The sequence below is a fragment of the Jaculus jaculus genome, chromosome 3 (genome assembly GCF_020740685.1).
Source record: "Jaculus jaculus isolate mJacJac1 chromosome 3, mJacJac1.mat.Y.cur, whole genome shotgun sequence".
Lineage (NCBI taxonomy): Eukaryota > Metazoa > Chordata > Mammalia > Rodentia > Dipodidae > Jaculus > Jaculus jaculus.
The window spans coordinates 110,461,599-110,489,397 of record NC_059104.1 but is presented as its reverse complement, the minus strand read 5'-3'; the positions used below and the strand labels follow the sequence as shown (position 1 = coordinate 110,489,397).

The 27,799-nt window shown below is 37.5% G+C and overlaps 1 protein-coding gene across 1 annotated transcript in view; it reads right to left on the bottom strand.

Moving 5' to 3' along the window:
* Gucy1a2 (guanylate cyclase 1 soluble subunit alpha 2) overlaps nucleotides 1-27,799 on the bottom strand; it is a 334,364-nt gene that overhangs the window by 19,344 nt on the left and 287,221 nt on the right. Inside the window, exon 7 of the mRNA XM_045145037.1 lies at nucleotides 25,623-25,777. Within this exon, the coding sequence (XP_045000972.1) occupies nucleotides 25,623-25,777 (155 nt within the window). The remainder of the gene's footprint in view (nucleotides 1-25,622; nucleotides 25,778-27,799) is intronic.

Sequence of the window (27,799 nt, the reverse complement as noted above, 5' to 3'; positions counted from 1 at the left end):
GTGCTGGAAGTCCTACATGAGCTACTGGGAGAAAGTGGCCAACATCTGTCCAAGCAACTCAAAGTCTGTGACTCAGAAGCAAAAAACTTGATGTGATGCTCACACAAGTGCAATAATGGCACACAGACATGGTGCATAACCAACTGCTCTTGGATTGGCTAAAAGGTCTGATCACTGAAAAGGAAACTGTATCTGGAACTGGGGACCAAGTCAGAATCATATCCAGATAATGATTCTGCTTTCCATTGTCAAGCTCCCACCTCCATAGACTATAGTGATTATCCCATTTAACTGGCACTAACTTCACTCTCCATTGGAGAATCTGCTTCTTTTTTTCAGATGGGAACTGGACCTGATGAGAGAAATGAACCAGTGCAGTCCAAATGGCCCAAGGTGAAACCACAAAGGATTTGGGAAAATGAATAAACATGCTCCTTTCTTAGGTAAGTTGATATCAGCACAAAGGTGACGGAGAATGATACTGTGTACACTCAACACTTACCACACCAGAGATCCAGATGCTCTTAAGTGCCCATCACTGAAGTAGACTTAAAATTCTCCCAGCATGGCTCAGGGAATTTTGCAAATGAGGGGCCAGAAAGAATGTTAGAGCCATAGGTTGGGACATCTTGCACAGAGACCTTGCCTCTCCCCAAAACAATGCATGACCCACAATCCCCATGGGGTTGACCTGCATCCCCAACAAGGAAGACACTTCAGAAAAGGTGCAGAGAGGGGCCAAGATGGCTACAGCTTAACTGCGCTGCACATAACTGGGAAAGAAAGGCAAGACATTAAGGGTTCACTGGGTCTTTTAGGGGAGAGCAATCTCCATAGATTGCCAGTGGGAGGGCACACAGGGTAAAAACAGGGAATCGGTGATTCCCTCACTTGTGGGTAGCCTACCCCTCCCCCAAAGCAGCCTCCATACCCACAGTTCCACCTTCAGGAAACTCCTGCATTTACTGTAGGAAAAGGTCCCAGGCCAACATAGTTCCACTTGCCACACTGCACAGGGGCGATTGCCCTGCTATCGCTGCCCACGAGTCACCTTGGCCAGGCTATGCCTGCTGGCCCATTGGAGTTCAGGCTCCTTTGATCAGTTTGCCTGCCAAACGTGCAGTGGATTGCCAGCATGACTCCTGCTTGTGCCAGGTTACCCTGCTCAGCCCACTTGCTCACTTACTGCTCCAGCCACCACACATTCACATGAGAGCTCAGGCCCATTGCAACTGCCCACATGAGCTCAGGGTATCTCTCTGTTCCTTGTGCCAGCTCAGGTGCCAGCCTCTGCCTGTCTGCCATGCTGGCCAATCACCATTTTCCTATTGCAGGGGAGCACAAACTGATTCTGGGTCCCAGTGTTCCCCCACACCAGAGTTTGGGCTGCTTCAGTGTTTGGTGCCTCAGTGTCACTCCTAGGGTGAGCACAGGCAGCACTGGTGCACTACCATGTGAGAGCTCAGGAAACATCAGTGACCCAGACAGGCAGGAGATCATGCAGCTTTGGCAAGTGAGAGCCAAAGCCCAGACTGCTTATCAACTGCCTTGGGCTGCTGCAGCTTCCCACTGTGCTTGAGCCCAGGTTGATCCACCCGCCTATTTGCCCACACACTGCAATGGGCAGTCCACAGTGCAAAAGAAATAACATGAAAAATCAAATGCAAGAAAACCCAGTTAGATCACCAAGTCCTACAATGAACATTTCTAATCAAAACATAGAAGAAACATGAGGATCAGAACACCAAAATAAAGCTATGAGCAATGGAACCCTGACCATGCTACTGGTAGAACTTGCAGAAAAGCAACAAAGGACCAATAATCATGTGGATGCTGCCACCACTAGATTAGACCTAACAGATAAAATGGAAGGCGTTTAAAGACAGTTAAGAGATACAAGAGAGAGTGAAAAAAAAGAGGACCTCAAAAATCAGCTGGCGATGCTAAATGAAGACATAAAGAAATGCAAGGATGAATTACAAGAAGCATCAAGAAAATCAGAAAATGATGTGAAAAGGGAGCTTGACAGAGGGATGGAAATTATACATAGAAAAGTAGTAGAAAATGCAAACCTAATTCAACAAGTCCAAAAGTCTATAGAAGCTCTCAAGAATACAGTCAGCCTTGTGGAGGGTAGAAACTCAGCTGAATTCTATCAAACCTTCATGGGAGAACTCAAACCAATCTTCCTCAAACTGTACCACACAACTGGAGAACAGGGAAAGCTACCCAACTACTTTTATGAAGCTAGTATTACCTTAATTCCAAAACCAGGCAGAGATACCACAAGAAAACAAAACTAACAGCCTATTTCCCTGATGAACTTAGATGCAAAGATCCTAAACAAAATCCTCACAAACACAATCCAACAACACATCAAAAGCATTATCTACCTTGATCAAGTGGGATTCATCCCAGGAACACAGGTTGGAAATCTGTCAATGTAATACACCACAAAAACAAGGTTAAACACAAAAGCCACATGATCATTTTGATAGATGCAGAAAAGGCCTTTGACAAGATACAACATCACTTTATGATCAAAACATTGGAGAATTGGCATGGTTGGTTCATATCTTAACATAATAAAGGCAATATACAAAGCTCCCAAGGCTCAAATAATACTTAGTGGAGAGAGACTGGCGGAATTCCCATTGAGATCAGGAACAAAACAGGGTTGTCCACTCTCACCTCTGCTCTTCAATATAGTACTGGAAGTCCTAGCTCAAGCAGTAAGACAGGAGACAGAAATAAAAGGGATGCAATTTTGAAAGGAAGAAGTTAAGTTAGCCCTATTCGCTGATGACATGATTGTATATGTAAACTACCCAAGAGACTCCATCCCAGAATTCCTGAAGGTAAGTAACTCCTATAGCAAAGTAGCAGGATACAAAATCAATGCACAAAAATCAGTAGCCTTTTTATATGCAAGTGACCAAGGTATAGAGAAAGAAATAAGGGACATGCTCCCATTTCTAATAGCAACAAAAATAAAATAAACTACTTTGGAATAATGTTAACCAAAGAAGTGAAAGATCTATGCAACCAAACATATAAACACTCAAAAAAGAAATTGAGGAGGACTTGAGAAAATGGAAAGACCTCCCATGCTCCTGGATAGGCAGATATACCTTTGTGAAGATGACAATCCTACCAAAGGCAATTTACTGATTTAATAAAATTCCAGTTAAAACCCCCACCAGTTTTCTTCACAGACATAGAAAAAACGATCTTAAATTTCATATGGAAAGGCAGAAGGCCTCGCATATCCAAACATATCCTCAGCCAAAGAAATACTTCTGGAGGCATCACCATACCTGATCTAAAGCTATATTACAAAGCCATGGTAATAAAAAAAGCATGGTACTGGCATAAAAACAGGAGTGTAGACCAATGGGATAGACTTGATGACCTGGACTTTGGGTCAAGCAACTGTAGCTACTTGATATTTGAAAAGTCCCTAACAATATAGGCTGGAAAAAAGATAGCATCTTCAACAAATGGTGCTGGACAAACTGGATAACCGCATGCAGGAAATTGAAACTTGATCCATACATTTTGCCACATACTACACTCAAGTCCAAATGGATCAAAGACCTCAATATAAGACCAGAAACTTGTCTACTACTGGAACAAAATATAGGAAGAACTTTCCATGATATAGGAATGGAAAAAGACTTCCTGAACAAAACCCCAGTAGCTCACAATCTTAAACAGTCACTCAACCAAGGGGATCACATGAAGCTGGAGAGTTTCTTTACAGACAAGCATACAATAAGCAAAACCAATACATTACCCACAGAGTGGGAGAAAATATTTGCTGACTATCCAACTGACATAGGCCTAATCTCTAGAATCTACAAAGAACTTAAAAACCTAAACAGTAAAAAGTCAAACACCCCACTCACAAAATGTGGCAAAGAGCTTAACAGGCGGTTCACAGAGGAAGAAATATAAATGGCAAACACACACTTAAGAAAATGTTCATTATCCTAATCATCAGGGAAATGCAAATTAAAACAACTATGTGATTCCACCTTACTCCAGTAAGGATAGCAAACATCAAAAATCAAGTGAAAATAAATTCTGGCAAGGATGTGGAGAATTAGGAAAATTCATCCACTGTTGTTGGGAATGTATGTTGGTACAATCACTTTGGAAAGGAATATGGAGACTCCTGAAAAAGCTGACTATAGAGATACCAACAGACCCAGTTATTTCCTTACTGGGCATCTACCCTAAAAACATTAAACCACAGGCCAGAGAGATTTGCTCAACCATGTTTGTAATAGATAATTTTTGCTTTAAAAATAGAATAAAAAGCTATAACAATAAATTCACTTACACAAACTGCAATATTGCCATAAGTCTTTCCAGAAAGTTTCCTTGCTCCCTCAAATCAACAATGAGGACTCTATATAAGCTGGATTCACTCATTATCTTTTCAATAGCTTGGCTCATCATGGTTTTTACACTTTGCCATATTCTATGCTTTCTGTGTTTGTGTGTATGTGTATGTGCTTGCATGCACTACTGCTCATGTGTGGAAGTCAGAGGACAACTTCAAATGTTGGTCCTTGCCTTCCACTTTGTTTGAGGAAAGGTCTCTTCTTGTTCACCACAATGTTCACGAGGCTAAATGGCCCATGACCTTCTAGGAGATTCTCCATTCTCTGACTCCTTTATCATTATAGATACCATTGTGAATACAGGTGCCTGCCCAGCATCTGGCTTTTCATGTGAGTCCTGGGAACCTAACCGCAGATACTCATATGTACATAGCAAGTGCTTTATCCATGGACCCAATATTCTAGCCCTACAATTTAGATATTTTTGATAATGAAAAAAATTGGTTATATCTTTATGAACACTTTAAAATAATTGATATAAGAGGACACCAGCTGCTTCAGATAGGACTTTAAAATATTTCACTACATTTTGGCTAGGAGGAGACTCTTGACAACACATTGCTTTCCTGACATTTTAAATAAACTAAGCTAGACATCTTACATATAACCACTTTATAGGATTTTATTCCTTTTCAAGTAAACATTTTGGTATCAATAAACTACATGTGGTTTTAACTTTTAGTAGTATAAGCCATAGCACATAAGGTAAAATTGATTGAAGCTCCTATAATATCTAGGATTTAGCAGCCTTTATAAATGAACACTGAAGGGCAATACTCAGATGGCTTCCAAAAGGACAATCTGAAGGGCTTACTGGGAGGTCTGTGGAGGACCTCAGTGGGAATGTTTTCCACAGAGAGGTGATGATATGAGTTGTGGTACTGAATAAATGATCAAGTGTATGTGTAGGGATTAGGGATGTAGACTGATCGACCCAGAACTGATCCCCTCTGCAATGTTTTGTTAAGTCCAATTCCCTGGATTGGTTCTAAAGCTCTGCCTATTCTGTTTTTTTCAGCATCTTGCAGTAATATGGAAGCTTAGATTCTATATAAATCTAAATTAATCCCTAGCTGTAATCCATGGCTAGTTGATAGACAACATGGGATTTTTCAGCAACATGTTTTATAAGTGCTTGGACCACACACATCCTAGTTTATCTACCTGCCACGCTTATTATTCTGAACAGGGTTTCTACAAACTGAATTTCAAAATAAAAATTTGCAATTGTGCCGGGCGTGGTGGCGCACGCCTTTAATCCCAGCACTAGGGAGGCAGAGGTAGGAGGATCACCATGAGTGCAAGGCCACCCTGAGATGACAGAGTTAATTCCAGGTCAGCCTGGACCAGAGTGAGACCCTACCGCGAAAAACCAAAAAAAAAAAAAAAAAAAAATTTGCAATTGCTTTGGTTTAATGTATGGCTCCTAAGCATGTCAGGAAGCTTGATATTATGGTCTATGGGACTGTTTCCTCAATGCTGCATATATGAATCTGGTCTCTGGCTCACTTTCTCAGATGGTGCATACATGTCCCTTTTGCCAATTTCTACCAAGTTTGTGTTCTTATTTGTATTCTCCTTTAGAAAAGAACTTGACAGTTAAACTAATTACAGCCATCTGAATGTAGCTCACATTTCAACACAGGATACAATGTCCAGAATATTTTTCCCTTCTTCTTAAGAAATGGAATCATAATGTGGAATCTCCAGCCTCCTATTCTTGGGTCTATTGTCCTTTCAAAATAATAAGTGGCATATATCAACTACACTTGGTAATCTGCTAGGCAGAGGCAAGAATTCAGACTCTTCAGTCCCCAAGCAGTCAGCGTGTCTAGTGCCAGAAGGTGCTACATGAGTGACTAGGAGAAAATGACCAATATCTGTCCAAGCATCTCATGGTCCAACTTACGTAGCAGCAAATAGCATCATGATGCTCACACAAGTGCAATAGTGGCACACAGCCATGATGGGAAACTAACAGCTCTTGATTTGGATAACTAATCTTCTCAGTGGAACTAGACCCATACGTGGAGCTGGGAAACAAGTCAGAACCATATCCAAACATGAACCCGCTCTCCATTATCAAGCTACCACCAATCATGGGCTACAAGAGGGCCTACACCTATTAAATTCTCCATAAAAAATAAGGGTTATTCCATTTGTCTGGTGCTAACTTTAATCCCCATTGCAGAATCTACTTCTCTTTTTCAGATAGACACAGATCCTAAGGAGAGAGCCACCACATCACACCTCAAAAGGGCCCCAGCTGAACCTAAGAATAATTTGCGAAACAAGCAAGGGTGCTGTTTCCTTGGTAAACAGGGTACCAGTGCAAGGGTGAAGGAGAAGAAATCAACTCCTACCAAATCAGATATCCAGAGACACAGAGGTTCCCAACACCTCATCACTGAAGCAGTCCAAAAATGAACCCAACATGGCTCAGGGAAATTTTGTGGAAGAGGGGGCAAAAAGAAAGTCAGAGCCACACATTGGGTCATGATATGCAGAGACAGTTCTACCCATAACTGTAGGCTAATTCCACAATGCGTGACCCATATACCTCAACAAGGAGGGGCTAGGGGGAAGGCGTAGGACATGGACGAGCCTAACAATGGTACCAACTTGACTGTATTCACTGAGTACAAAACTAATTAATAAAAAAATTGATAAAAGAATTCAGACTCTTATTCTACCACACATTTTTATGCAAAAGTTATCCTTGTGCTGAACTGCTCATTTGAGACATACTATATGTATATCCCATACCATAGCTCCAAGACTGGGGAATGATGAATATTATGCAATCATGTAAATCTCAAGTGAGACATAACCATCACTTTTAAGACCATCCAATTTTGTTTGTGTTTGTGTATGTGTTTGTGTGTATATATATGTGCATGTTTATATGTGTGCAGCAATACATGAACATAAGGTGCTTATGCATGCCTGTGTGCAATGGAGGCCAGAGGATGGCCTTGGGTATCTTCTTCAATAGCTCTTCAAATTATTTTTGACACAATGTATCTGGGAGCTTGGAGCTCACCAACTCAGCTAGACTAGCTCTCCAGTGAATGTTAGCAAACTTCGTGTTTCCACCTCACCAGTGCGAGGATTATAGACCCATGCTTCAACACCCAGATTTTTATATGCATGGTAGGTTCTGAATTCAGGTCCTAATGCTTGTGCAAAAAGAACTTTAGCTACTGAGCCATGTACAAGTCTTTAAGACCCTTCCACTTTTCTGATAAGTGAGTTCAATAAATAGGCACCTCTCATCATGTAGTTAAGTTCCCCTACAAAGCTAGGTGCTGAAGTAATGCTTCCCTGCTGCTAACTGTATTTATGAGACAAGAGCCTACTGCAAGTGAAATAAGAAATTTTCATTGACAATTGCTTTCTGTATCCAAAATGACTTTGTGTGGACCCCATGAACAACCACATAGATCCAGCTCCAGGTTCTAATGGGGACTAACTAGTATGCAGAGTCTTCTAGTGCCTGAACTTTGAAATTTATGCAAGTTTAGAAGGTCTTTTGTATACCTCAGCTACTAGAATGATCCGGGTAATGTGCAAGACTATAGGAGAGAAACAGTCCCAGAATGTTGCCTAAGAAAATAATCAAGCTTGCTATAGCAGATAGCTTCAGGTTCACTGAGATGAACTTCTAGACCAGGCACAGTTTGGAGGAATGGATATTTATTGAAGCTTACAGATTCAGTGGAAGTTCAATAACGGCAGAAGAAGCTGGCCTGATTTCACAGGACCAAACACAGAGAGAAAGCACAAGCCAAAAGTCTAAAGCCACATAGCACAGCATATTTCAAGAACTCTAGCTAGTCACTTTTCATGTTTTTAGATTGAAACCCAAAACTACACCTTAAGATCCTCCCAGTGACACTGCCTCCGGCCAGGTGGCCACAGATCCAAACTACAAGCTAACAAAACACTGAATATATTGGGGGCCACCTATTCAAACTACCACATTAGCTGACTGAAAGATTATTTTTGGTGGGCTGGGGATCAAATCCAGGCCCTTGCCTGTGCTAAATAAGCTGTCTTCCATTAAGCCACGTTTCCATTCTTTGTATTTCTGGGAAAGACTCTCCAAAGGCTGAACTTGAATTGATAGCTTCTTACTTCTGCCTCCCAAATGTGGGAATTACAGGCCTGCATCAACCTGTCCAGCATTCACTAAGACTTTAAAGTCAAGGCAAGAGAGAACAGAATGAAGAGCATCTCGCATTGCTTAGTGTGGCGGTTTCAGTCTGATGTCTCCCAAGAACCTAATGTGTTTTAGATGCTTGTTCCTCTGCTGGTGGCAATTTGGGAGGTGGAGTCTTGCTGGAGGAGGTGTGTTTTGGGGGGAAGGGGAGATGAGCTTTGGGTTGTTAAAACAAGCTCCCTTATTGCCAGAGCTTAGCTACCTCTCCTGCTCTTATTTTACATCGACTGTGCAAGGAGGTGATGTCCAGCCTCTGCTCTACCATCTTTTTTGTTGCCATCATGAAATTCCTCCTCAAGACTCTGAGCAAAAATAAATGCTTTCCCTCCCATTAGTTGCTTTTGGTCAGGTATTTTGTCCCAGCAACCCAGTTAACTACAACACTGTGGGCTACAAAGGATGTTTGGATAGTGATCGTTAAGTGTCTGAAATGTATTTTCTGCACTCTATGTTCTAATTGATTGGTTTGATTAGACTTTTTTTTCTGCACTCTATCATTATTTTGACATTGCTGACATTAATATTAATGATGATTCATCTCAGTGCAACATTTTTGCTCATTAACATGGTCACCGTGAAACCTATTGATATACAAAGTTATATCTTTCTTCTTTGATTGTTTCTTATACTTTGTGTATTTCCTTTTCATGGGTTTCTGCTGAGGCAGATACTGGAGTAGGTAAATTGATCTTGTAATGTATGTTCCTTTCTTTCAGATTATTCCCTTATTTTTAATTTCACTTTCTGGAAGATTGCCTGTATCATCATAAGCTGAAATTTCAGATAGTACATTTTTTAATTCCATGAGTTTACTCATGGTGTAAGATCGTTTGGTTCTCCTTTGTGATTTTATCTTAAATTTATAGAATATTCATTATCTTGGGTGAACTTTTCTTTTGTTCTCTGTGTGTTCACTCTACACTTTTATTAACTCATTTTTGTTGCAATGGTTTTTTGCTTGCTTGTTTTCATCCATTTATTTTCATGTCAAAGGCTTTGAACAAATGACTCATATCTTTATAATTCTCTTTCAATTTAAGTGTAAAACATTAAAGTGTGATTAGATTTTCTTAAATGGAAAGATCCCAAGGAATTATAAGTTCCTTCAGACCATCTCACAGGTCTCCCAGACATCAATATGTTTAGTGCCTTTCTTTTGCCAGTTTGTCCAGATAAGAATTCCCCAACCACTCCCATGAAACTGCACTTACTTCAGGCACTCTGGAAGTTGGAGAGCTGGGGTTCTCACTGTTCTAAGTGTGGACTTTTTAATTCCCTTGCTTTTACCAGCATGACTTTAGAGTGATTTTAGTTAAACATTTCAGGAGAACAAACTTCTTACATGTCCTTAACTATAGTTCTGAGAGATTATTCAGTTCTTACAATTAGACCCACTTACCAAAGTTCTGAATGGTTGAAGTAGTTTTGGTTCCCATTAGCAATCAGCCATTGATATTGGTGCTCAATCTTGGTATTTTACAGACTCACATGCCAGTTTCTAACTTCCTGAGTGTCAACAAAATACCTAAATATTACTCACTTTCCACCTACCTTCCTAATGCTGGCCTTTAATATTCACGTTTATTTACAATTTCCTGCTATTCAAAACTCCAGGTTGTGGCTGAAGCTCCAGATCTACACTGTGACTGCTGAGGTAGGAGTTTCCAAAACAGCCATTCCTCTGTTTCATACATCCTAGTCAATGATTCAGTGAGCTCATTATTTCCTACATTAAACTTCTTTATACCTAAAATACTTTTAAAAATCATTTTTATGAAACTCTTCCTCAGGTATGTTGAGATTTATATTCTTGTTTATTGATCCTCTAAATTTCTCTTCTCTCTCTCTCTCTCACTTTCTCTCCCTCTCTGTCTTCCCAGATGAGCTAAAATTAAAATACCAGGATACAAAAATATTTGCTTTCGTACTGAAAGCTCTGTGTATCACTTGAAAATACTCAACACTCCTCTGCACTGACAAATGTCACTCATGCATAATTTCCATCTTGCTCTATTCCATTATTAAATCTGATTTCTATTTACACACATATCAAGAGAGCTATACACATTTTATACCTTTTCTACCATGTTACTATTTTTTATTTCAGTAAAGATTAAATATCCACAAGTATAGAATAAAGATAAACTTAGGTGTGTAGGCTGCTGTGATATATTTGAAGGCTCTGTTCTTGCTAATTGTTCACCTGTATATATGTTTGCTAAGGAATGCATTTGGACTCTATAAAAATGGCCTTGTATTTTTTTAAGTGTTCTGACATCACTGAAGTTTTCCTACTTACCTCTTTCTTTCCACCTGAGTCAAGGGAAGAAGCTATGCTCTGTGGTTTTGTTTTGTGCCTCAGTGATTCAGACTCTTATGCAGTTTGACAATAGGCCCAAAGAAACTATAGGTTTTGAGTCAGACAGGCATTCTAAAAATCCCTTGAAACTTAATGATTCATTTCCTGGAAATACCACTTCTATCAAATAAGATAAATAAGAATATAGTTCCAGCACACCATAATCTAAAACATTAACATCACCATTTTTTTGTGTATTGTAAGGTTACTAACATGTTTAAGTTATTTTGAGGCAATGTCATTATCAGTTTGTGGGGTCTTAAATTTCAGGCTAATAGGTAAGTTCCAAAAGAGGGATAGTCTTTTGGCATGTACACAAAAGTTATAAAGCAGCAAGCTCAGAGGCATTTCTGGAACACACTGTTCATTTCCTTCTACAATCTACATTAGGTTAAGGCATGAGGGAAACATTTGCTTAACACAGGGCTGGAGAGATTTCTCAGTGGTTAAAGCTCTTGCCTGCAAAGCCTAACGCCCAGGTTCAACTCCCCAGTACCCACATAAAAACAGATGCACAAATTGGCTTATGCACCTGGAGTTTCTTTGCAGTGGCTAGAGGCCTGGCACACCCATTCTGTCTGTCTGTCAGTCTGTCACTTTCTCTCTCTTTCTCTCGCTCTTGCTCTCCTTGCAAATAAATAAATAAATAAAGATCAAAAACATGTGCTTAATACAGATTTCCCAGTCTGTGTGTTTGATTGTGAGAGTGCACAACTGGTCATGATTTTTTGTTTTTGTTTTTGTGAGGTAAGGTCTCACTCTAGCTCAGGCTGACCTGGAATTCACTATGCAGTCTCAGGCTGGCCTTGAACTCACAGTGATCCTCCTACCTTTGCCTCCAAAGTGCTGGGATTAAAGGCATGCACCACCACACCCGGCTCATGATCTTATTTTAATGGCAAAATAATATTTCTTATCTTGAATTTTAGGAGGCTAAATATCTAAAGATGATTAACCTATTGGCTTCTTTAGACACTACCAATCCTAACATTAAGCAGCCTGTAACATTATTTATTCTCAATAAATGAAAAGATATATAAATTCAAAACATTCAGAAAAATTTTATATATAAAGACAGAATTTGAAAATGAGATGATTGATCCTACCCTCCCCAGTGTCTTGTGGTTCAGGCGTTTCCTATAAGGGCCTGGTGAGGGTTCAACCATTTGGTCTGCCTTTTAGGAAGTAGAATTTTATGGTACCATTGCTGTTTGGGTCTAAATTATTGTATTTAGTACCAGAAGGTGCTACATGGGCGACTGGGGGAAATAACTAATATCTGTCCAAGCAACTCATGGTCTAACCTACTTAGCAACAAATAACCTGTTGTGATGCCCACACAAGTGCAATAGTGGCACACAGCCATGGTGGGGAACCAACTGCTCTTGATTTGGCTAACTGATCCCCTCAGTGGTACGGGACCCATAGCTGGAGCTGGGAAACAAGTCAGAATTATATTCAAACATAAACCTCTCTCCAATATCAAGCTACCATCAATCATGGGCTACAAGAGGGCCTACACCTATTAAACTCTCTATTTAAAAAAAAAGTAAGAGTTATTTCATTTGTCCTGGAACTAACTTACTTTCCATTGGAGAATCTGCTTCTCTTTTTCAGATAGATGCAGATCCTAAGGAGAGAGCCACCCCATCATTCCTCAAAAAGGCCCCAGCTGAAACTAAGGAAAATTAGCAAAACAAGCAAGGGATGCTGGTTTCCTGATGAACCAGATGCTAGCACAAGGGGGAAGGAGACCAACGCAGAGAAAAATCAACTCCTATCAAATCAGAGATCCAGAGCCTCAGAGGCCCCCAACACCTCATCACTGAAGCAAACCAAAATGAACCCAACCTGGCTCAAGGAAATTTTGCGGAAGAGGGGGCGGAAAGAATGTCAGAGCCACATGTTGGGTCAGGATATGCAGAGACATTTATCCTACCAATAACTGTGGGCTAACTCCACAAGGCATGACCCATATACCTCAACAAGGAGAGGCTAATGGGGAGGGGTAGGTCATGGATGAGCCTAATAATGGTACCAAACTGTCTGTGTTTGTTGAATGGAAAATTAATAAAAAAAATTAAAAAAAAGAAAATGAGGTGAAAAAGATAACTAGTCTGCTTTTATAAATGAAATAATTGTTTCAGAATTCTCACTTCTGTTTTCAAAGTCTTTCTTAAAAATCAAATCTATCATGTCATCAGTCTTTGTGAATGAATAAAATACAAGGTAAAGAATGGGAAGAAGAAAGTCTGTGCATATTTTTTTAAGTGAATATTAGGGATGGGGAGATCATATAGTGGTTAAAGCTGTTGCCTACAAAGCGTAAGGACCCAGGTCCAATTTTCCAGAACCCACATAAGCCATATGCACATGGTGGCATATGCATCTGGAGTTCATTTACAGTGTCAGTGGCCCTGGCACAGCCATTATCTCTCTCTATCTCACAAATAAATAAAAATAAAATTTAAATAAAGTGAATAGCTCTTGTCATCTCATTGTTTTAAGTTTTTAGGACCAGAATTGATTTGAAAGAATTCTGTTATATATTTTCTATAAATAAATACCAATTTGAAGTATGTCCTAGATATATTATAAGAACAAACAATTATAAAATGTTTTTAGTCAAAGAAAATGAATCACCTGAAAACATATTTGGAAGGTAAAAAACAAAGAGCATCCCCCTCATTCTAGAATTTATTTACTATCTGGAATAATGTTTTGTAGCAAATATTCTTCATAAATCCTCTTAAGGTGATGCTTCCCAGAAACAATTTGTATATAAGGAAACTATAGTAATATATTCAATGAGAAGACTGGAGAAGAGCTATATGTAGCCTTTGTAAATCTGACTCTCACTTTATAGTTTTATAAGCCCTCACTAATATTGGTGAAAGAGCAAAGTAACTAATTAAATCACTTAAAAGTATTTACTTCTTAATTTCCTGTTCAAAAGATATTGTGGTTTAATTAATTTCCAAGTGGAATATCTTCAGTGTCACTTAGTGAAGATTGAGAATTTAGAGTACTAAAATTATAGAGGCTTATATAATGTTTTGTTGGCCATTTTCATAAAACCTGATTTGAAAGTAATTTTGATTCAGTGATGAGTAATTAATGCATGAGAATCTCTTCACTTTAACTACAGTCATAAAAGACTTCTTGAGCATAGAAGTTAAAGCCACTTTCTACTAGTGCACAATGTCTTACAAGGGAACTGCTAGAAAAATTGACTATTGAATGATTAAGGACCAGAGAGACTGGTTTCAGGTCTTGAACTTAATATGAATTCTTCAGATATTCTATATTTCATCATATATCAAAATATATTTGTGAAAAATAATTCATGACCAATCTTTTTGATGGTTAGACTATAATTTGGGGGAAATTTTACTTACTATAACATAGCACAATGCACAAATAACCCAATATAGTGTAATATAAAATTTTGTCATTTCCTTTAAGAAATAAGTATACACAAATGCTTGAATCTATACTAATATTTAAAGTTAGAACTTCAACAAAGCAAAACAAATTCATAACAATTTACTATATTAAAGTTATTAAACATGCATTTTATCCACAAGAACCCATCTCGTCATATATATATATATATATATATATATATATATATATATATATATATATATATTTTAGATTTATGTTCTTTAGGTATCAGCCCTGTCAGCTAGTTTTGTAACAGTTTGCATATCTATATGCTTTCCTTTTATTGTTACTAGCATATTCCTAGTTCAGGACCTATGTCTGAAACAACATTGCTTCTTTTTAGTTATCATCTCACCTCGAGCATTCCACTCCCTGAAGAGCATCACCTCGGTTTTTCTTTTATGATGTTTCTATGTTCAAAAGGCTTAAATAGGTCTGTAGTCATACATAGATATGTCACTATTTTCTAAGTTGAAAATAAATTTGCAATTTCCCTAGATGTGAGAAATATATTTTTTGTTAAATAATTGATTACTTTTAAAAATATATTTGAGAGAGATGGACAGAAAAAGTGTATAGAATGACAGGGCCTCTTGCCACTGTAAATAAATTCCAGACGCATGTACCACTTTGTGCATCTGGCTTTACATTGGTGTTGAGGAATTGAACCTAGCCAGCAGGCTTTGCAAGCAAGTGCTTTCAGTCACTAAGCCATCTACCCAGTCCCAAGATATATAATTTTAAAGAAAACATCTTAATTTTGAATTTTAGGCAGGGAAAAGTTGGTAAGGTAGCATAGCAAATTTTCTCGTGCTCAACACTGTTGATGGCGGTATGACATCCCTCACAACCACAGCACATTTATCCAAAGTAAGAATTAATAATGGTGTATTACTACTAAATGAAGACAAGCTATAATCAACTGCCTTTCCACTAATGTATTTTTTCCACTTTAGGACTTACTGTAAAATAACTAAACTATCTACACACATTTTTTAAAATTTGTGATAAAAGAGGATTAAGTTATTTGTGACTTATCTAAGTTTAGAAGCTAACTAGTGGGCGAACAGGAAGATGAACTTCATATACATCTGTTTCATCAATCGTACTTAGTCTGCCAGTAGCAGTGATACTTTCTGAATCATAAGCCATGATGAATGAAGTTTTTATAAAAATATTCTAAGAAATATATATGTGAGAATATATACAGAAAATGCTTCAGAAAACTCACTAGACATGCAAATTGCAATTCTGGCCTAAAAGTTCCATTGGACCTCCTCCACCTCCATTTTACTGTTTATCCACCTTCCACACTGGACTCTAACACAGATCTTATTTACATTGTTTTCTCAGCCAGTAACTGTTTAAAACTTAAATTTCTAAATATTGATCTAAAATATGAGCATTTAAAAGATTCAATTTCCCCATTATTTTGCAGGTCTTATGTAGGTAGTAACACTCTGAGATCATGACTACCAAGGGATTACAAAGAGCAAGGATAAGAGAGAGTAGGAAAGGGAGGGTGACAGGAGGAGATTATGATTATGGCATATTGTATACATATATACACAATATATCATAATTATATTTGATCTTTGATATCATAGAAAATAAAAATGTCTGAATGAGTAGATCTCATTTCAGTTTGCTAGATGTGACATCTATTGAACATTTAAGATGGTATTATTAATGTTGATGCCTATGATTGGAAAAAAAAATTGTCTTGAAGCAGAGCTCAAGTTCTCTTCCTTTTGGAAAACGATTTAGCTATTTGTCTTTTGTGATGTTATTTCTTTTTGTAAATACAGTATTTACTATTTTGATGACTGTGTAGAAAAAAATAATAAAATTATCAATAAAGTTACTTAAAAGTTGGACATGACAGTAACATTCCAGCCCTAATATGGTTTATTTTCCTCAAATATCAAGTAATTAATGCACATAATCATTTTGACTAATAAAAATAAAAGGAGTCTATTGGTAAACTATTGGATAAAAATTCCCTAACATCTCTAGATTTCTTAAACAACTATAAGTATCCATAGGAAGAAGAGTAAATATTCATAAAACAGTATCTCACTCTTGCATAATAATTAAATAAGCACACCAAAAAGCAGATTTTATGACAAGTATTTTTGAATATTGGTGATTTTGAACTCTTACATGTAAAGAAAAATATACCCACATGCTTCAACCTGTTTTAACTACTGAGCAATGTCTCCAGCCCCTGCTTCAATCTTTTCAATCATTCTATGTGTCTTTATACTAAAAGATAAATTCCTTTGAGCCCTCCTTCAAATGAGAACATCAAACCTATATTCACAGTTATTTATTATACACTCTAGAGGCATGCACACTCAAAACCTTTTAGCCTCGTAGAAACCAAAAGAGCTTTCTAGATTTTTTGTAAGACCAAAATGTAGATTAAGTCCATTTGAAACCTCCTTTGGCCATAGATTTGTCATGTGTGAAGGATTCATGTTCTGTCCAAGAAAAATAATTAGAAATATAGAGACTCAAGTAAACATTGTAGAAAGAGTATGTTTCTTGTTATTACCCTGAATATGGAAAGAGTTCCACATTCACACTACCACAATGTGTGGTATTTATACCTACATAGATGAAAAGAGAGGAACCTATCAGTTTCCAATTTGCTCCTCGTTAGTCTTTTCTCTGTTCTCTTGTTGAAGAAATCCTTTCACCAAGGCAGAAATTATTATGGCTACATTTTCTTTTCTTTTCTTTATGGGAGGGGGAGCGGTTCAAGGTAAGGTCTCACTCTAGTCAAGGCTGACCTGTAATTCACCATGTAGTCTCAGGGAAGCCTCGATCTCAACTACCTCCTGAGTGCTGGGATTAAAGGTATGCACCACCATGCCCAGATTCTTTTCCAATTTTATTTGAATTAGTTTTCAAACCAGTGAGATAGTTTGACCCTAGATAAAGACTCCAGTTCAGAGTAGGGGCTTACATATTTCAATTGGGACTCCTACACTTTGACTGATGCAACTTTCTCAGTTTCAGTTTCTACTCATTAAGAAATGATATCTGGCTCACAGGCTTGCTCTGGGAATTAAATGAGATAAAGAGAATACAATGTTTAGAATAACTAACACAATAGATGTGTGCTGTGACTATAATTTTAAACCAAAAATTTTGTATTAACTATCTAGGTGATTAATAGCTGATCAGTTCTCTCAGTTCCTAAATTATGAATTTATATGCTGTATCAAACTCAGCCCATAAAAATGTGTTGGGTTGAATTTTAAGCTTAGTGCCTGAAGTGGTTTATATTGACTGTCAACTTGACAGGACCTAGAAAAATCTCTTGTAGGGGATTATCTAGATTAGGTTGGATATGGGCATGCCTCTAAGAATATTGTGGTTGTGTCAATTCAAGTGAAAAGATCCAGCTTAACTGTGAGTAGCACATTTTGATTGGCTGGGGTTCTAGACTATATAAAAAGGAGATGTCTGGCTGAGTATCACCTCATTCTCTGATTCCTTACTGTGGACTGAATACAACCAGCTGCCTCAAACTCCTTCGGCCATGCCTTTCTTGCCATATCGACTGTAACCTAGAACTACAAACTGAAATAAACCCTTTTTCTCTCAAACTGATTTTTGTCAGGTATTTTGTCTCAGCAATGAGAAGACAACTAATATAGTGCCAGTGATCTAAAGATATTTGTAAGTATATGCTTTTTTTTAAAACCCAAGAGATTATAAAAGGGATTTCTATTTCTGTGAGGACTTTAGTCATCTTGATAATGTTCCAAGTTTCTCAGGATGCCTCCTTAATTTACTCCACAAGCCAATAACTCCACTGCATATTAGAAGCAAAAATATTATTATGTCCCAGAGTAGATGTCTGTTGTTGGGAATCTGTACTTTTAGTTCTAGTAAAAATCCTGTAGAAATCAGAGATTTCATCTTGAAACAGCATCATTCTTCTTCAAATTTTGCTTACATAATTAGTATGTTAAGTTCAAAAGGTTCCCAAAGAGACTTTATGTCCCCAAACTGGAATGTTAAATTATATATTTCTCAAAGACCGAAGGAAGGAATAAGATTAGACGTATATTTCCATGCAAGTTGTTTCAGTATGCATATATTATGATAAAGATGTGTATGTATGGGTGTGTGTATAGATGCATGAATGTCATGGAATATGCAGAGGTTGGAGGACAATTTTGGGTTGGTCCTCTTTTTCCATGTTATTTGAAAAAAATCTATCTCTTGTTTTGCCACTGGGAAGGCCAGAATATCTTAGGGATTCTCCTCACTCCACCTCCCACTGCAGTAGGCCCATTTGGATTACAGACAGGTCAAAAACTTTGTGTCTGGCTTCACCTGAGTGCTGGGACCCAAACTCTAGTGTCTTTGAGGAGTAAGTGACTTTAGCCACTGAGCAACAACCATAGCCCCTCTAGTTAGATATTAACCTTTGGATTTTATCTTATCAAGGCTAGAATAGTTACTGCCCTCCTAAAAAGTTCACATTCTAAATCCTGGATCCCTTAGGGTAAGCATATTACATAGCAAAAAGAAATCACACTATTTATCAAATAGGCTGAATGAAATCACCACAATCCTTAAAAGTGGAAGCAGGAAGAAAAGCAAGAAAAAGACATGATGGCTGAAGCAGAGACAGAGAGCTGCAAGACTATTGGCTCTGATGATGGGGGAAATCTGGTCAAGAACCAGAATGAAGGTATTCTCAAGAAGCTGGGCAAGGCTTCCAGAAAAAAAAAACAACCTGGTGGCAACTTGATTTTAGCTCAATGAACTCACCAACTCAGACTTCTATGGAACTATAAGAACAATTTTGTTGAAGACAATGATAAGTATTTAATCTAACTAGTAATTACATGTGTACATCCATCATCCATCTATAATGTTTTATCTATCCAAAATATTTATCAATTTATGTATATCTATCTGATTAATCATGCACCTCAGCTTAAATTGAGGAAATTTTCTAGAAAACAGCCCATTTTTATCATTTGACTATGAGTCATCAGGAATATGCCTTTGTTAATAAAAACCGTGTAGGAATAAACTGCTAGCTCTGTTCTGAGACATGGTTCAAAAGGGTAAATTACCAAGTTCAAGTTCATTTTGGAGGAGTGTTTGGGAAGTCTGTAAAACAACTAATGATATATCATTCAACATGGCTCACATGAGAATTGGGTGTAAGAATAAGACAGTACCTGTTTTTATGGAAAATACAGCATGAAGCAGTAAATGAGCATCAGTGGGTTCCATGTAATAAGAGATTGAGGATCATCACATCCTCAGCAACAACTTTTGGAGCCAGTACTCATTTTAAAGTGCAGAAACATGACCCAAAGCAAGGAAGCTGCTAAATTTCACAAAGTAAAGTCTTAAAGGCAGGACCCCAGTTCTAAGCTTGTGAGCTTAAATACTGACTTACTCTGCATCACTGCACCGCTATGTTTTGCTGAAAGAGTCGCCTTTCACAGCGGAGGAGAAATAATCACTCTAAAAAGTCCATAAATTCATCATATTGTACAGTGAAAAAAGCATAAATTTTTTAAAGTTAAGGAAAATTTCACATCAAATAATTAGTCATTCTACATTTTCAGTTTCAAACACAAGGAGAATCAATGAACTCTGCTCATGCAAGCCAATAATTATTCATGCCACTTTTATGACATTAAGGAAGTCATCACTAATATAAGCAACTACTTGGTTCTCCCAAGTCTCATGAAAATTTTTTGTAATGTGTACTATTTGTAATTAAGCATCTGTGAGAACAAAGATGAGTATCAGCACCACTTGTTTTGGAATAAACTGATATGTAAAAACATGAAAAATTTCAAAACTCAACAAATAGTTCTTTAGTCAAGACATCAAACTAGCAACAAAATACTATAAAACAGAGTAAATTGGGGCTGAAGAGATGGCTTAGTGCTTAAGCGCTTGCCTGTGAAACCTAAGGAACCTGGTTCGAGGCTTGATTCCCCAGGACCCACGTTAGCCAGATGCACAAGGATTGTGCACATGTCTGGAATTTGTTTGCAGTGGCAAGAGGTCCTGGCGTGCCCCTTCCCTCTCTCTCTCCTTCTATCTGCCTTTAGCTCTCTGTCACTCACAAATAAATAAGTAAACAAAAAAGTAAAAAAAAAACAAAACAGGAAATGATTCTGTGTATTCAGGCAACAGGATGATTCATACAATATCTACAAGAGTGAGACTGTCACATCAGTTATATTCCTGATCTTAGAGGCTTCATTTTAATGTCTAAAGAAAATTTAAAGATTAAAACTCTGATAAATCCAATTAGAATAACCATTAGTAAACACAATGTTCATATCATATGAAATGTAGAGCAATCTAACATGTAATGACAGGTAAATAATGCTATCAGAAACATACTTTCTCAGAATTAAAAAGTAAAAATTAAGTATTAATGGAGGAAAAGTTATATGTATTCACATATTATAATACTATATATTACTTACTGATTACTGGTTATTTAGTGCTATATGTTTCATCCCACATAAATTCAAAAATATGAAATTTCATTTATAAAAGTCAGAGAGATAATAACATAGTAAAATTACCATTATATAAATTAAAACATGTAAGTAAAGCTATTTTACATATACATATGTAGAGAGTTAATATATGAAACACTGGATTTTGAAACACACCAAATTTATTTAGACATTTGTCATAAGAAAAAGAGGGACATTTTCAAATAAAATATTTTATCAATTCTTATTAAAAACAACTGAAGTAAATATACTTTTAAACTAGTGGTATGATAAATAATACTCTGTTATCTTTTAGTTTTTAGTACTCCACGATTGTTATAAAATATTTTTTCAATCAATTGTTTGATTATATCAATTGAAATATATCTAAAATGACCTAATAAAATTATTTCAATTGATCATATTATTAAATGAATCCACTCTCTGAAAGTTTATAACAGTCACCTAGTTTTACTAAAAATAAACTGAATACATGTTTTGTTTTGTTTTTAAGTTTCAGGATAACTAGGATACAGGAAATTCTATAAGATGAAAACTAGAAAATTCAACTCCCATGAACTTAGTACTGTTTTATTTCACACTCCCATGTGCTATAAGGAAGGGCAACTTTCCCTCCTTCAGAGAAAGTCCTTGGCAGATCAGTATTGCCCTTTGGGAAAGGAGATGCAGACCATCTATGTATGAATTAATAAAGTGCCTGTGCAGTGTCACATAGCAGAAAGTACACATGGCCTACCTAGGGGGACTGGGGTCAAAGAAACCAGCAGTAAGAACGAAGGCACAAACAGATCCAGACAGACACACTGAGATCATATGCCTGAGTTTAACTGTCTAGAGACTTGTTATGAATGAGTCACTTTTTTAATGTCACCACAGATTAAGCTGAACAGTCACTGAGCCCAACCACGCTACAAAAGCATGGACAAAGCTCAAACAGAAAATAGGTGAGACTCTAGGGTTACCGTAATTAGCTTCATCATTAACTTGGGTAGGAGTGATAAAAAACACATGCTCTTAATCATTGGCATGTTTCTCTCCCCAGATCCAGGCCAAGTCTAGCAATTAGACTCCCTTTTCAATGAGGGTGATCTTTTGAAAGTACATATCCAGCTGAGCATGGTGATACATGCCTTTAATCTCAGCACTCAGCGGTTGGTAAATTGCTATGAGTTCGAGGTCACCCTTAGACTACATGGTGAATTCCAGGTCAGCTTGGGTGAGAGAGCAGAGACCTCCTTGAAAAACGAAAAAAAAAAAAAAAAAAACCCAAAACAAAAAACCGTATTTAGTTAAGTCTCTCCTCTGTCTAAAATTTCTGGATGCTTCTCATTGCTCTTCAGGTTAGGTAGAAGCCCCTCAACATAGCTTACCTGCTTGTGCTAGCCAAATTTCTGTTCTATTTTCAATTCTTATTTTATTTTATTTTTAATTTTTTTGTTCATTTTTATTTATTTATTTGAGAGTGACAGACAGAGAGAGGAAGAGGCAGATGAGAGAGAGAGAGAGAGAGAGAGAGAGAGAGAGAGAGAGAGAGAGAGAGAGAGAGAGAATGGGCATACCAGGGCCTCCAGCCACTATGAACGAACTCCAGATGCATGCGCCCCCTTGTGCATCTGGCTAATGTGGGTCCTGGGGAATCGAGCCTCGAACCTGGGTCCTTAGGCTTCACAGGCAAGCGCTTAACTGCTAAGCCATCTCTCCAGCCCTCAATTCTTATTTTAATATCCCACTCCTCCTCCCCTTGCTCTAACAGTCTAATTCAGTGTCTGATGACCTCCACATTACCCTATGATGGCTAATATTTACTCTGGCATATGTACCTTCTGGTCTATGACCCCTTTCAAGGGCAAAGATTATATTTATGCTGCCCATCATCAGAACCTTAGTGCTATTACTATGGTGAGGATATAGCGAATCATCAACAAATATTTGTTACAAGAAGGGAACAGGATGGACATAGGAAAAGAAGGAGGAAAAAGATTATTTTTGAGGATAGGATGTACATACATTTTATAAGATACTGTTAGGAAATATATGGTCTAGGACAGTAAAAGTGTATTTGTGTAATATTTTCATAGCAGTGTAATGTGTCTATGGGCTCAGATGAGATGATTCTGAAGGGCTAGGATTGGAGAACAATAACAGAACATATTGCAACCATGTTGGGAGTGGTTTTAATCCTTCAGTTCTTCAGACTTTACTCATCACTAAGTATTTTTACAAACTTAATATGAAAAGATTATAAAAGCTATTACTCAGTGGAAAGGAACCTATATCTAGAACTGGGAACCAAGTCAGAATCCTATGGAGACAACAATTATGCTTTCAAGTGACAAGCACCTACTAGTCTTTAGCTAAAAGAGGGGCTACATCCATAAAACTCTCCCTAAATCAATAATTCTTATCCCATTAACCTATGTTAACTTCACTCTCCATTGGAGAGTCTGTTATGCTTTTTCAGAAGATATCAAGAGCAGAGATGAACCACCCTCTCGCACTTCAGCCAATACCCAGGTGAAACCACAGCAGAAGCGAGGAGAAAAGCAAGAGTGTTGATTCCATGGTGAGCCTGAAAATCAGCACCAGGGTGAAGGAGGCAGATGCTCAGGATACTGAACACATATCAAAGCAGTAATCCAGAGCCTCCTAAGAGCACATCACTGAAGTAGACTTAAAATACACCCACAAAGGCTCAGGAAATTTTATGGAAGAGGGGGTGGAAAGATTGTAAGAGCCATAGGTTGGGACACCATACACAGGGGCATTGCCCCCCCCCCACAATAACTGAATGCTGCTCCCACAACATGTAACTCACAACCCCATGGGGAATACCAACCCTACTGAGGATGGCCTCCAGTGGAATGGGGACAGGGATGAGGGAAAAGATGGTACTAACACATGATGTATCCATACAAAGTAAGTTTTTAATGAAAAAAAAAAAAAGAAGATTGTGAAAACTCAGAATAGCCCTAAAGTGTTCTGTAGAAGATCCATCACTGGTTGTATGAAAACAAAGCCAGCTCTACAGTTGTCACATTCGTTTTTGTCATTGTTTGTATTAAGATGATGTTCCTACAGAAAAAGCACATTTGCAGTAAGTTCCCCGAGCTTGGAACACGATGACAGTGCATATGAGTGAGGTAACGACTGTCAGTACATTTTCTTACCCTAGGGTCAGTCTAGATTTGAAAGAAAATATGGTAGAATTGTGGGTCTGTACAAGAAGATAACATTCAACTTTCTATGTCAAGTTTTGTCAGATGCCTAGAATGTGATAGGAAAACTGAAAAGGGGAGACCATTTTTCACAAACCCAAAGAATTAGCAAAATGACCTGGGTATCTGGCCCAGATGTTGTCAATCATGTACCCGAAGTATATGTTAAAAAATGATATGGAGTTCAGTACTTTAAAGAACTTTTAAAAATATGCTGGGAAATTTCTCTTAATTCTGTTTTTATACCATCAATTCCTTTTCTCATCCATTCCATGGGAATTTAGAAGTATGTGTCTATTTGTGTATAGTACAGAAAATTACAAAACATCACTATCTTATTTAGAATTAAAATTATATTATAATTTTCAATTTTTCTGACTTTTTACATTTTATCAATTAAAATGTCAATAGTTTCTATTTCTACTTAATAGTTTTTAAAATATGATCGCTACAGTATCAGAAACCTGGTACTAATAAAACAGCTTATATACTAAGACCTAGCATAAAACCGAAGTCTGAGTCAGGGTGATAGATTTTCAAATGGGCCTTTGCCATTTATTTTCAGCAGGTCTCTTTTATTGAACATGCATCCATTAATTCAATAAATGATTGTAGAGTGTTCATTATGTGCTAAACATTTTTTTTTAAGTCCTGGTGATACAATGATCACATACCTCAAAAATAGTTTCTGACCACAAGGAATTTAATGTCTGCTAGCAAAGATGACACCAACAGGCACAAAATAAGGATTGGTTTAGGAGGGGAAAATGCATAGCACTTAAAAAAAATTTTTTTTGGTTTATTTTTATTTATTTATCTGAGAGCGACAGACAGAGAAAGAGGCAGAGAGTTTCCAGTCACTGCACATGAATTTTGTGCATCTGGCTAACTTGGGTCCTGGGGAATTGAGCCTCGAACTGGGGTCCTTAGGCTTCACAGGCAAGCACTTAACCACTAAGCCATCTCTCCAGCCCAATGCATAGCATGTTTAAAAATGGTCTTAAGATAGACTTCAAATTTTATTCTATGCATTTAACTTTAGGGTTCTTACTTATACTCCTTTTTCAAAAGAATAAAAACATTAACTAACTTTTCTATCTCGTATGTCTCATTTTTAAAATAATGAGGAACATGCTAAAATTTGGGATTTATAAAGTAAAAGAGAAACTTAATATTTGCTCTCCTGTATTGTTACAGGCATTCCATGGAATGACATAGGGTGCAGGAAATGACAAACCTTTATTTGTTCATTAATTCAAATTTCCCATGTACTTACTCAGGGTACACATAAAAGTTTGTGCCACAATTACTCACTTTTCGAATGGGAAATACGCTCATAAAGCTTGGAGAGCCAGGTTCAAGAAAAAGAACAGGGTTTCATGAATGACAGGATATCAGGTCAAGTCCATGACACAGACATGAGGGAGGAGGCCAGAAATCACTTACTGGTAAGTGGTGGGGCTGACATTGATGCGACGAGGGTGACTTCCAGATTCAAATTTGCTTGCCAGAGTGACATTATTTCCAAAAAGGCAATATCGTGGCATTCTCACCCCAACAACACCAGCCAGCACGGAGCCTGAGTGAATACCTATCCTCATCTGAAAAATGAAAAGGAAATTAAAAGTCATATTGCTTCTATTTGCTATAGCTATTTAAATGAGATGTACTGTTATTTATTAAATAGCTAAGCTAGGAACATCTCAAAGGCAGTAACTGAGATTAGGTCATTTTCTGTAAGCCTAGCATTACAGTGTTAAATGGAAATGAATACTATGGAATTAATCAATGGATAGATTAACTATATGGACATTTTACTTGCTGCATGCATCTGTTTGTTTTAGGTTAAACCATGCTTCATTTGTACATAATATGCACTAACACATGAAGGATGTACTTTTCTCCAATCTTTTTATCTCAAGGTAATCTCACCTAAAGCCCTGGTGCTTTGCTTCATAGCATTCAACATAATTGTAAGTTAAATATTTACATTCTTACTTATTTTGTTAACAATTTGGATTTTCCATGAAGCAAACATAGATATATTTTTTTTCTTCCTGCTAAGTATTCAGGACACAGAATAATACCAAAAGCAAAATAGTAAAAGATGTGCAATAAACTTGACTTAACATTATTAATATCTAATTACAAAGAATTCAGCCTTTGAAAAAGCCAAGGTTTTGGTTGAAATGATTTGGAATAAATTTCATTTCTGAGAATCTGATAAAGATTAAGCTTATTCATGCTTTGAAAAACCATTCAATGTACAATATTATGCACTTAAAATTATGCCCAAATAACTGATACTAATGGAAACAAAGGAAGAGATGACTTCCTTAGTTCTAAGGCAATGTAAGGAATGCCTCAGAGAGAGGCAAAGGAGATATGACCCCTAGATGGCCACCAGGCAGTCATACTGAGATCCCTTCCTACTATGTCCCTTTTGCCACTCTAATTGTGAGAACAAAAAGTGACTCTAGAAGAGCAGAATACTGAAATAGACTTAAGTAGAGATAATGGAGGGAACTAGAGGAGAGAAGTGGAGGAAATGGTCAACTAAATTAAATAATATGAGAGTCCTATAGACACCTACTTCTTTGTTAGCTAATTAAAAAATATAACCTTAAGGGCTGGAGAGATGGCTTAGCAGTTAAACACTTGCCTGTGAAACGTAAGGACCCAGGTTCAAGGCTCGATTCCCCAGGATCCACATTAGCCAGATGCATAAGGGGGCATACGCATCTGGGGTTCATTTGCAGTGGCTGGAGGCCCTGGCATGCCCATTATTTCTCTCTCTCTTTCTCTCTGTCTCTCTCTTTCTCTCTGTCTGTCAAATTAATAAAAATGAATATATATATGTCTCCTTGAAGATCTGGGCAGAAGTACTCTCTGTGTGTGGATCATGCTGCTCCCAGAAGCCATAAGTTGTTACAGAAAAATTTAAATACAAACAGAGGACATTGCCCCAGTGAGGTGTTGATCAGAGAAGTCCCTGAGGCCGCCAAAATAATGCAGGCTATTCTTAAGGATCTTGTTTGCCCACCAGAACTAGATGGGAAGCACATATTGCTTACTACATTTTCAGGTTGCAAGACACTGAGAAATTTCGCTGGAACTCAGCTGAAATCCTTATTCCTACTGATTATCAGGTACAATGGTGGAAAATGCTATGTAGGCTCCTGGAGGAGAAAGGTCTTACCTAGAACTTACCATACAAGCTATACTACTGACCAGCCAGGTAAAATGTGTGCACTGGTACAATGATAGCATGACTACTGGGGTAACCAACTGCTCTCTGATTGTATTTGAGGCCTACTCCTTAGGAGGGAATTTATACCTCATACCTACCTAAAAGTTTGTGACTAGTAAGGTCATAGGCCATAAAATGGAAGCTGTTATTGTTTGGCTAAATGGTTATGCTATGCCAATCAAATTGTTCTCTAATATTTATGTTCATGCCCATACCATTGGTTAGAGAAGCTTCTTTTTTAATTACTTTGATTACTTGGGAGACACAAAACTTCACAAAGCACTGAGAATAAGTGATAGCTGAGTGCTCAGCACTAAATGAGACACCTATATAATGCCCTCTAAAGCTAAGAGGACACTGTGGATGAGTGGGC